General features: G+C 39.5%; 1 protein-coding gene across 5 annotated transcripts in view; it reads left to right on the forward strand.

Annotated features, from left to right (window-relative positions):
• Positions 1-10,167: 10,167 nt before the first annotated feature.
• The window catches only part of Luc7l2 (LUC7 like 2, pre-mRNA splicing factor), a 71,323-nt gene continuing 68,911 nt past the window's right edge, over positions 10,168-12,579 (forward strand). For 3 of the 5 annotated variants that reach the window (XM_040291360.2, XM_013361580.4, XM_013361583.4), the window contains exon 1: positions 10,512-10,648. Coding sequence is in view for 1 of the 5 variants with exons in the window: in XM_005332417.5 (XP_005332474.1) it covers positions 10,588-10,648 (61 nt within the window). In the remaining 4 variants the exon portion in view is untranslated. Of the gene's footprint in view, positions 10,649-12,579 lie in introns of all 5 variants that reach the window. The other 2 variants (XM_040291359.2, XM_005332417.5) reach the window with 2 other exon arrangements.

A 12,579-nucleotide genomic window follows, 5' to 3' on the forward strand; every position in this document is an offset into this window, starting at 1 on the left:
TTCTAGCTTCTCTCTTCCTCTCTCTCGCAAATATTGCATACTACACTACCTCTGTTCTCTCATCCACATTTGAAATTGTAAATCATTTTAATAAATATTCTTTTTATACTATAGATAGTTATGGAACTCATAATTTTGGTTTAATGTGAGAAAGCATTAATTCGAAAAAGCAGTAGACTTAGTGGGAGCTATTAGGCTTTAGGCTGTGTATTGTGTACAGTGGGTGCTGTTGATATTGTTCTCACCAGTAAAGGTGAAGCGCTGAAAACCTTCAAGGACACTATAGGTAAACAGGGCAGAATTTATCCTGCCTTAGATCCAAAATTTTAGATGGGAAAACACACTAATAACATGAAAAAACAAGGGAATGAAGCACTCCAACCAACCAAGATATTTCAACAGAAGTCACTGATAACACAGCAGAAGAAATGTCCAAGAAGGAGTTCAGATTGTATACAGTTAAATTGATATGTGAAGTATAGTATAAGGAGTGGAATCAAAGAAAAAATACAGGAAGTGAAAGACCACTTCAATAAAGAGATTGTGGAAAAACCAAGCAGAAATCATCTAAATGAAGTAATCAGTAAATCAAACTATAAATTTAATAGAAAGCATTACCAACAGACTAGATCACTTGGAAGACAGAATCTCATACAATGAAGACAAAATATATAATCTTGAAAGTAGAGTTGAACATGCAGAGAAGCTGTTAAGAAATCATAAACAGAATATCTAAGAATTATGGGATAACATGAAAAGACCAAATTTAAGAGTTATCAGAATAGATGAAGGAGCAGAGATACAAACCAAAAAATGCATAATCTTTTCAATGATATAATAGCAGAAAATTTCCCAAACCTAAAGAATGGAATGCAAAATTAAATACAAGAGGCTTATAGGACCTCAAATGTACAAAAATACAGCAGACTCACACCAAGACACATTATAATGATAATGAATAACACACAGAATAAAGATAAATTCTTAAAGAATGTGAGAGAAAAAAATCAAATTACATATAGGGGGAAACCAATTTGGATTTCAAATGATTTCTCAACTTAGACCCTCAAAGATAGGAGGTCCTGGAATAATATATTTCAAGCTCTGAAAGAAAATGGATGCCAACCAATAATTTTTTTAATATTTATTTTTTATTTGTAGTTGGACACAATATCTTTATTTATTTATTTACATACAGTGCTGAGGATCGAACCCAGGGCCTCGCATGTGCTGAGCAAGTGCTGTACCATTACGCCACAACCCCAGTCTCCAACCAAAAATTTTATATCCAGCAAAATTATTTCAGATTTGAAGGTGAAATTAAAACATTCCATGATAAAAATTAAAAGGATTAACAACTAGAAAGCCTACACTATAGAGCATTCTCAACAAAAATATTTCATGAGGATGAAGTGAAAAAAGAAAGTGAAAATCAGCAACAGGAGATGTACATTAAAGGGACATTCCACCAAATGAGAAATTGAGACAAATCAAAAACCAGAAATAAATAAAAATGACAGGGAATACAAATCATATCTCAATAATAATCTTGAATGTGAATGGCCTAAACTCATTAATCAAAAGATACAGACTGGGGCTGGGGATGTGGCTCAAGTGGTAGTGCGCTCGGCTGGCATGCGTGCGGCCCAGGTTCGATCCTCAGCACCACATACAAACTAAGATGTTGTGTCCGCTGAAAACTAAAGAATAAATATTAAAAAAATTCTCTCACTCTTAAAAAAAAAAAAAGATACAAACTTGCAGACTGGATTAGAAAGCAAGACCCAACAATATGCTGTCTTCAAGAGACTCACCTCATGGGCAAAGATATTCACAGCTGAAGGGGAAAGGATGGGAAAGAACTTATCACTCATATGGATTGCGTAAACAAGTAGGAGTTTCCATTCCCATTTCAGATAAAGTATACTTCAAACCAAAGTTAATCAGAAGAGACAAAGAAAGACATTTCATGCTTCTTAAGGGAAGTATATATAATTAGGACATAACAATTATAAATATTTATGCCCCAAACAATGGCACGTTTGTGTACATCAAACAAACCCTTCTCAATTTCAAGAGTCAAATAGACCACAATACAATAATACTGGGTGACTTTAACACATCTCTCTGACTACTGAAAAGATCTTCCAAACAAAAACTAAATAAGGAAACTACAGAACTAAATAAAACAATAATTTAGGCTTAACAACATATATAGAATATTTCATCCATCAATAAGCAAATATACTTCCTTCTCAGTAGCACATGGCTTTTCTCTAAAATAGACCATATCTTTTTTTAACTTTTTAAAAAATATTCAATTTTTAGTTGTAGTTGGACACAATACCTTTATTTTATTTATTTATTTTTTTATGCGGTGCTGAGGATCAAACCCAGGGCCTCACTCATGCTAGACAAGCACTCTACCCCTGAGCCACAACCCCAGCCCAGTATCTTTTTAAAAAACTATTTGTCTTATTTATTTTTATTATTTAGTTATAAAGGGACAATATCTTTATTTTATTTTTTAATTTTTATAGGGTGCTGAGGATCAAACACAGTGCCTCACCCATGCTAGGCAAGTGCTCTACCACTGAGCCACATCCCCGGCACAAAGCACTCTTTGTAAATACAAAGAAACAGAGATAATACCCTGCATTCTGTCAGACCACAATGAAATGAAATTAGAAATCAATGATAAAATAAAAAAATAGAAGCTACTGTAACAAATGGAGACTAAATAATACACAATTGAATGATGAATGGATAGTAGAAGAAGAAATCAAGGATGAAATTAAAAAATTCTGAGAGGTAAATGTGAACACTGATACAACACTATAAAGGCAGTACTAAGAGGAAAGTTTATTGCATTGAGTGCATTCATTAAAAGAATAAAAAGTCAACAAATAAATGACCTAACACTACATCTCAAAGCCCTAGGGAGGGGAAAAAAAGAATAAATCAACACCAATAGCAGTAGAAGACAGGTAATAATTAAAATCAGTGCTAAAATTAATGAAATTGAAACAAAAGAAACAATTGAAAAATTGACAAAACAAAAAGTTGGTTCTGAAAAAGTAAATAAAATAGATAAAACTCCTGACTATGCTAATGAAGAGAAAAAGAAAAAAACTCAAATTACTAAAATACAAAATGAAGGAGGAACTATCACAACGGACACATATGAAATACAGAGATAATAAAAAATGTGTACTCTAATAAAATAGAAAATATCAGGGACATTGACAAATATCTAGAGACATATGACCTACCCAAACTGAATGAGGAGGTCATACATAGTTTAAACAGATCAATTTCAAGTGATAAAATAGGAAATGCCATCAAAAGCCTACCAACTGGGCTGGGGTTGAGGCTCAGCAATAGAGCGCTTGCCTAGTATGTGCAAGGCCCTGGGTTTGATCCTCAGCACCACATAAAAGAGAAAATAAAATAAAGGTATTGTATACAACTTAAAAAAAAAAAAAAGCCTACCAGTGAAGAAAAGCCCGGGACCAGATGGATTCTTAGACAAGTTCTACAAGACTTTCAAAAAGAAATTAACACCAATACTCCTCAAAGTATTCCATCAAATAGAAAAGGAGGAAACCCTTTCAAACTCATTCTCTGAGGCTAATATCACCCTGATACCAAAACCAGACAAAGGAAAGAAAACTTTAGACCAATATCCATGATGAACACAGATGCAAAAATTCTCAATAAAATTCTGGCAAATCACATTCAAAAACATATTAAAAAGATAGTGCACCATGATCTAGTGGGATTCATCCCAGGGATACAGGGTTGGTTCAACATACGGAAATCAATAAACATTATTCATCATATTAATAGACTTAAAAACAAAAATCATATGATCATCTCAATAGATATAGAAACATTTGACAAAATACAGCACACCTTTCATGTTGAAAACACTAGAAAAACTATGGATAGTAGGAACACCTCAACATTGGAAAAGCTATATATGCTAAACCCAAGGCCAGCATCATTCTAAATGGAGGAAAATTGAAAGCATTCCTGCTAAAAACTGGAAAAAGCAAGGATGTTCTCTTTCACCACTTCAACATCATCCTTGAAATTCTAACTAGAGCAATTAGACAACAGAAATAAATTAAAGGGATACCAATAGGTAAAGAAGAACTCAAAACTACTACTGTTTGTTGATCACATAATTCTATACCTAGAAGCCAAACAAGTCCACCATAAAACTTCTAGGACTAATAAATGAATTCAGCAAAGTAGCAGGATATAAAATCAACACCCATAAATCAAATGCATTCCAATACATCAGTGATGAATCCACTGAAAGATAAATTAGGAAAACTACTCCATTCCCAATGGCCTAAAAACAAACAAACAAATAAAATACCTGGGAATCAATCTAACAAAAGAGGTGAAATACCTCTACAATGAAAACTACAGAACACTAAAGAAATAAATTGAAGAAAACCTCAGAACATGGAAAGATCTCCCATGTTCCTGGATAGGTATAATTAATATTATCCAAATGGCCATGGTAACAATAGTGTTATATACAGATTTAGTGCAATTCCTATTAAAATCCCAATGACGAATATTCTTCATAGAAATAGAAAAAGCAATCATGAAATTTCTTTGGAAAAATAAGAGATCCAGAATAGCTAAAGCAATCCTTAGTAAGAAAAGTGAAGCAGGAGGCATCACAATACCAGATTTTAAACTATACTACAGAGCTATAGTAACAAAAACAGCAGGGTATTGGCACCAAGTAGACTTGTAGACCAATGGTACAGAATAGAGGACACAGAGACAAACCCATATATAAATACAGTTTTCTCATATTAGACAAGGGTGCCAAAAACATTCACTAGAGAAAAGATAGCCTATTCAACAAATGGTGCTGGCAAAACTGGAAATCCATGTGTAGCAAAATGAAATTAAAACTATCTCTCATCCTGCACAAAAATCAACTCAAAGTGGATCAAAGACTTAGGCACTAGAACAGATTCTGTGCCTAACAGAAGAAAAAAATAGGCCCAAATCTTCACCACGTTGGCCTAGGATCTGACTTCCTTAACAAGACTCCTAAAGTGCAAGAAGTAAAACCAAGAATCAATAAATGGGATGAATTCAAATTAAAAAGCTTCTTCTCAGCAAAGAAAAAAATAACGTGAGGAGAGAGCTTACAGATTGGAAGAAAATCTTTACCACATGCACCTCTGCTAAAGCATTAATCTCTAGGATATGTAAAGAACTGAAAAAACTTAACACCAAATAAATAAATAAATAAATAAATAAATAAATAAATAAATAACCCGATCAATAAATGGGCTAAGGAACTGAACAGACACTTCACAGAAAAATACAACTGATCAACAAAAAATGAAAAAGTGTTGAACATCTCTATCAATTAGAGAAATGAAAATCAAAACTACACAAAGATTTTTCATCTCACTCCTGTTAGAATGGAAATGATCAAGAATACAGGTTAACAATCAATGTTGGTGAGGATGTGGTGAAAAAGGTCCACTCATACATTGCTGGTGGCTACAAACTGGTGCAACCACTATGGAAAGCAGTATGGAGATTTCTCAGAAAACTGGGAATGGAACCACCATTTGACCCAGCTATCCCACTCCTTGGTTTTTACCCAAAGGACTTAAAATCAGCATACTATAATGATACAGCCACACTAATGTTTATAGCAGCACAATTCACAATAGCTAGATTGTGGGACCAACGTAGGTGTCCCTCAATGGATGAATGGATAAAGAAAATGTGGTATATATACTCAATGGAATATTACTCAGCTTTAAAGAAGAGTAAAATTTTGGCATATGCAAGTAAATGGTTGGAGTTGGAGAATATCATGCTAAGTGAAATAAGTTAATCCACAAAACCAAAGGCCAAATGTTTTCTCTAATATGTGGATGCTATTAGATGGTGGGGGCACTAGGGAAGAATAGTGTTACCTTAGATTTGGTGGAGGGAAGTGATGGGAGATGAGGGGAGGAGATGTGGGGACAGGAAAGATAGTAGGATGAAACAGACATTATTACTATATGTATATATGTGACTGCATGGCCAATATGATTCTGCAATAATGTACACTCAGAAAAAGGAGAAATTATATCCTATCTAACTATGACATATCAAAGTGCATAACTGCATTCTACTGTCATGTATAACTAAAACAAAAAAATTTTAAAAGAAATATATATAAGGGGGTTTGAACTGGACATGGTGGCATGTGCCAGTAACACCAGCTACTTGGGGGGTTTTAGCAGGAGGACTGAAAGTTTTCGGCACAGACATATCAAATGTTATGGATTAAATAATTTGCTCAGGCCATTTCTGTCCAAACACAGTATAATAAAACAGCTTTTTTAAAGGGCTGGGAGGTGGCTAGCATGGGCAGGACCCGGGTTCGATTCTCAGCACCCAATGAAAATAAAGGCATTGTGTTGTGTCCATCTACACCTAAGAAATATTAAAAAAAAAAAAGAGTAAAATTAAAAAAAAAAAAACAAACAGCTTTTCTTTCCCCCACTCTTTTTGGTGTGTGAAGATTGAACCCAGGGCATGCCTATAATCCTAGCAACAAAGGAGGCTGAGGTTAGAGGATCATATATTTGATGCCAGCTTGAGCAAATTTGTGAGACCCTATCTCAAAATAAAAAATAAAAAAAGACTGGGGATACCTAATGAGAAAGTACCCCTGGGTTAAATCCCTAGTATGGGGCAGGCGGAGAATAGCTCAACTAAGTGTTAGAAAGAATTGATTTTGGAACACAGACTGTATTAGCAGTGAACTTTCTATACTGTCTGGGTCCTGGGACTAGGGAAGGCTGAGGTTTTGGCAGGACAATGCCTTCCTCTGGTTTTGGATATGAAACAGGCTTTATCATATTCCTTTACATTGCTGTTTCTTTTACACCCCCCCCCCCCCCCCCCGCCAACATCAACATCTCCCTTGCTGGATTTTCACATGCTCAAGGCTCTTCCTTTAAAAGATAACGATTCTGTCTTTGTCTCAAATGGTTTTTTAATTAAAATTTTAAAAATGTATCTTGGTGGCATAGGGGATTGAACCAGTAGGGCTTTACCACTGAGCTACATCCCCAGTCTTTTATTTTTTTTACGTTCACTTGTATATTTATTTATTTTGGTATAGGGATTGAACTCAGGGGCACTGGACAACTGAGTCACATCCCCAGCCCTATTTTGTATTTTATTTAGAGACAAGGTCTCCCTGAGTTGCTTAGTGCCTCGTTTTTGCTGAGGCTGGCTTTGAACTTACGATCCTCCTGCCTCAGGCTCCCTGAGCATATGCCACCATGCCTGGTTTTTATGTTTGAGACACGAGTTGCCTAGGCTTGCCTGGAACTGGGAATCGTTGTGTTTCAACCTCTGACATAGCTGGGATTATAGGGGTGACACTGAGTTTGGCTTATTTTAACTGTTTTTTCAGCTACTACCAACTTCTGTAGTTCCTTATCACAAATAAACTGAATGAATATGTTCAGTGGATGTTTTGTCACTAAGCCACATCCCTACTTCTTATTTTGTGAGACAGGTTCTCACTAAGTGGCATAGGATCTCACTAAGTTGCTGAGGCTGGTTTTAGTAATCCTCTGCCTCAGCCTCCCAAATTGCTGAGATTTTAGGTTTCCACTATTACACTTGGCCACTAGCTACCATATGGGAAGATGGTAACTGGGGATTTTACTAGGCGCACTTATCCACTGAGCTACATCCCAGCCCTTTGTATATTTTATTAGAGACAGGGTCTCAGTTGCTCAGGGCCTCAAAAAGTTGTTGAGGATGGGTCTGAACTCTTGATTTTCCTGCCTCAGTCTCCTGAGACATTGGGATTACAGTCATGCCCCACCACACCTGATACATCCCTAGCCTTTTCTGATAGGGCCTCACTAATTTGCTGAGGCTGGTGTGGAACTTGCAATTCTCCTGTCTCAGCCTCCAGAGTTGCATTTGCCACTGTGTCCAGCAAAATATGAGTAAAACGTGAATATAAATGATTAAATGCTTCAGTTTGCTTCAATTAAAAGTGTGTGAGCTGGGGATGGAACTCAGTTGTAGTGCTTGGTAGCATGCACAATGCCCTGGATTCTATTCCTAACAAAAATAAAGACAGTAAATGCCAAAGTATTTTAAAAACCCAACTATGCTGTTTATACTAAATACATCTAAAATGTAAGCCAAGAAGGTTAATGTAAAATGTAATCAAAAAGATAGAAAGTAGATAAATAAAATTTATTCACTGAAACATAATTTTTCAAGATGGGCATGGTGGCCCAAGGCTTTAATCCCAGCTACACTGGAGGGTAAGGCAGGAAGATTACAAGTTCAAGGCTAGCCTAGGCAAATCAGGGAGACCCTGTGTCTCCCCGCAAAAAAAAAATAAAGTAAAAAGAGCTGGATGCCATAATACAATGTCTCTACTCCCCCTGAAAGCTAGAGTGGCGGAAGCAAGAAGATCAGAAATTCGAGGCAAGCATCACTGTCTTAGCAAGGCCCTCCGCAACTCACTGAGACCGATTCAAAAGAAAGAAAAAGGGCTGGGGATGTGGCTCAGTGGATAAGTGCCCTTGGGTTCAATCCCTAGTATGGCAAAATAAAATAAATTATTCTTTTTATTTTTGGTACTGGGAATTGAATGCAGAGGCACTTTACCACTGAGCTAGTGAGACAAGGTCTTGCTAAATTGCCGAGGCTGCCCACAAACTTGCCAACCTCTTGCCACAGCCTCTTCAGTCACTGGTATTACAAGCATGTACCATCATGGGCGGCTCAACATTTTGGTGCACTTTCTCAATACTAGTGTTTCTCACGGTAATGTTTAATAGTGCATCCCTCTAGGACATTAATTTGTACATTTTTCTACTGTTGTAAATCACTTTTCAAAGGATGACAGTTCTAGTATTTGGATTGGTTTAGAATTTGAAGTTTTCTAACCAGAGAGAAATTTTTTGTCAATTACTAAAGATAACTCTAAAACTTTTATTGGCCCATTATACAATTAAAGGGATCTTGGGACTGTGCTTGCTATTTCATGTTATTTTTTAATTGATAATGCATTAACCAGAAATTATACGTCCCAAGGCGATGCATGTACAATTATAGGGAAACGATATTAATGTCTCAAAGAATTTTACCAAAGGTTTTAAAAACACCAGGCAAAAGGTCTAGTTTAGGTATTTCCCGTTGGCTCATTTTGTTCTCAGAACAATATCGCAAGAGTTGTGTAGTTATATCCATTCGACATGCAAGATTAAGAAATCATTTGCTGAGCCGGGCGTGGTGGTGATGCCTGTATTCCCAGCGGTTCGGGAGGCTGAGGCAGGAGGATCGCAGGTTGGAAGCCAGCCTCACCAATTTAGCGAGAATGTAAGCAACCTAGCGAGAGCCTGTCTTAAAATAAAAATGGGCTAGGGATGTGGCTCACTGCTTAAACACCCTTGGGGTCAATCGCAGGTACAAGGAAAAAAAAGTAAAAGGTCAGAGCAGGGCAACAGGAAACCGTGGAGCCCCGGTTTTCCCGTGGTCACAGTCGCTGACTCGCCGGTTCTGTAAGATCGCCTCCTCATAAATTCTCAGGACACAGGTTAATTTTTATAGCTTCAAATATAGCCTAAGAGTTGCCCGCTTGATCCGACTGGGTAGGAGAGCCGGTTTCCCGGGGTACTGACTTCAGGGTACTTTCCTGAACCTGACATGTCCCAGCTGGGGGGCACAGATGTGGGACAGTGACCCAGTGTCTGCAGTCCCGTGGAAGAAAGGCCGCGTCCACTCGGTTCGGGCTGGGCCCTGGAACTGGGATTATTCATCAGGAACACGCCCACGCTAGCTGTTAGGACAGGGAGTCTCTGTCAAACTGGTGGGCACGGTCTCTACTTACTTCGTCGGGCTAACCTCTGGCACATTTTGCTAATTGGGGTCTGGCCCGCCAGCACGGCCCTAGTCTCACTGCAGCTGAGAGGTCCGGGTTTGGCGCCTCGGGGCAGATCCGGCTGGAGAGTCGGTTAAAGTACCAGAGTCTCGCGAGATCTAGAGGGAGGGGAGGGGGCAGTGCTCGTGCACGCGCCCGCGAGCCGTTAGGGTGGAACCCTCGCCCCGGGCCGGGCGGGCGGAGCGAAGACAGTTGGACGCCAGTTGGTGGAGCCCCGCGGGAAACGACTCAGCGCGAGGAACGTGCGCGCTCCCGTTGCGACGACGGTGGCGGCGAGCGGCGTCACAGCTTGGAGGGGGGGTTTGACGGCTTCTGGCGGGTGGCGGTGTTGGAGGCGAGAGCTTGCTTAGCCCGTGTCGCGTCTGTTCCTGGAACCGGACGGAGAGTGAGGGCACGAGGGTCTCTTTCGGGAGCTGCTGTCTTCCACGTACACGTCGTCGTGAGGAGCGCAGCCCGGACTCTCCCGCGACCCCTCCGGCTTTCCTTCCGCACGCCTCGAGGCGGCGGCTGCGGCGGCCACCAAGACAGCATCGCACCTCCCCCACCCCTTCCCCTCATCCCCCGCCCGAAAGGGCCTGTCTGCGCCCCACCCCCGCCCGTCCGTCCGCTACGCCGCCGCCATGTCGGCGCAGGCCCAGATGCGCGCGATGCTGGACCAGTTGATGGGCACCTCCAGGGACGGTAAGTGTCTGCCAGAGCCCTGGGGGTGGGGGAGGGGATGGGGCCGACGACGGGAAGGGGTCCGAGGGCGCACCTGGGCGCGCGCGTGTGGCTGAGTAAGGGGCTCCCAGATTGGTAACACGAGGTCCCCGGCTCCCTTCCCATCCAATCAGGGCTTGGCAGGCGGGCTTGGGGGGCGGTGACCATGCGGATTGGCGGGAATTGCTGCCAATGGGACTAGGCGGGGCCTGGGGGCAGAAAGGAGAGTTTGTGCTTTTAATGTTGACTTGGCTGGGATGGGAGAGCCCACGTCTCTCTTGCGTAGTCGGGCGGCCCGTTTTGTTGCTGATTAGGTACCTGCGGGCTAAAGCCCCCGCTCCCGATCTAGTTCCTTAACCCAGAGCCTTGGGTCGTCCCTTGTCGCCGTCCTCCAGAGTCTAGAGAGAATCAACCCGCCCCCTCCCCCCGCCCCGGGCGAAGGAAAACCTTACCCCGACCCAGAGATGCACCATCCATCCCCACAGAACCAACCATTTTTATGGAAAATCTGACCCAAACCATGGTTTCTTGAAGTGGGTGTGTTTGGCCCCATTTTGTGAAAAGAAAAAATGTTATGGCCTGTTTTTCCGAGAGACCTCCATTTTGTTAGACAATTTAATAGAGGCTTTGTTCAGTAAATATTGACAAATCTTGCATGCGCCCCAAATAGGACCATTTTGGAAATTTGATGCCCAGGGAAGCAGAATCGAGGGAAACAAAGAGATTTTTAGGCACTTAGGTTAGAATCCGTACAGAGAGCAACTACGTGCTGAATTATCTTTTGTCATAGCGAATTTCTAAGTAAAACGAAGAAATCTGTTGCTTTTTTGTTGATAATAATTAGTAATATACTCTTTCAAATTCAGCTTAAATTCACGACAACGTGGAGGAAAAGTCTAGTTGAGTACTTTCTTAAAAACCGAAAATCCTTGTTTTTATATGTTGATTGTTTTGGCAAATAGTTTCTTAGCCATTTAAATGCTTTTTTCTTGAGAAGTTATTCACGTTGCTTGACTTAGGAGAAAAGGCCCTTGAATTTAGTTTATGATAGTTGCTCTTATGATTTACTTGAGTGATTTGCAGCAAAATATGTGAGTAGGAAAAAAAATTTTCATTGCATTAAAATATTTTTAGCAATGCATATTTAGAATGGCTTTTCAGCGTTAATAAAAACCCACACTGGGAACTTTTCTTCATAGAACATTAGGATAAACAGGTATAGATGACAAACTGTGGTTGTATAGAGAGAAGGGAAAGATTGGGAAGAAAATAGGTTTATTTGTGTAGTAAACTCTTGAAAATTAATGTTAAATAAAAATGCCATTGGAGAAACTTAACTGTTATCATTTTCCATGCGTAGATAAGAATGGTTATAACTGCAGCATGTCTTTAACATTTCTCTTTTTCTAGCATGAGAGAGGGTATTGGGAAGGGGCTTCATCTAGGATCTTAACTAACACAATCTTTTTAATAAAGTCACAAGACTTACTTTATGTGATCCTTTTAATCCCTGACAGATACCATTTTGGTATTTTCTGCATAGATTAGATTTTCTGATATTACTGGCAAGATAATAGTTGGATCAAGGTAACCATCACCTGAGAAATTTCTGAACTAGGCAGCTCATCTAGTATTGCAGAGTTAGAGTAACACATACATATGTGCATGTTATTGGATGTGTAATCCCAGCAGAAAACTGGATTTCTTAAAATCCATTCTGCTTTGTATACAAATAAATTTATATTATGTGTCTGTCACTGGACTTTTTTTGTTTTGTTTTTGCCTCCAGACTTAGAGGATTTATGAATGAATTTATGTCTACGAGTCCACAATAATATTTAACTGAAATAACAGGACTTTCACTGCTATATTGGGTCAGAAGTAAGAAATATACCACTTTCAAGGAAAATAAT

This window comes from Ictidomys tridecemlineatus, chromosome 2, assembly GCF_052094955.1.
Source record: "Ictidomys tridecemlineatus isolate mIctTri1 chromosome 2, mIctTri1.hap1, whole genome shotgun sequence".
Classification (NCBI taxonomy): Eukaryota; Metazoa; Chordata; class Mammalia; order Rodentia; family Sciuridae; genus Ictidomys; species Ictidomys tridecemlineatus.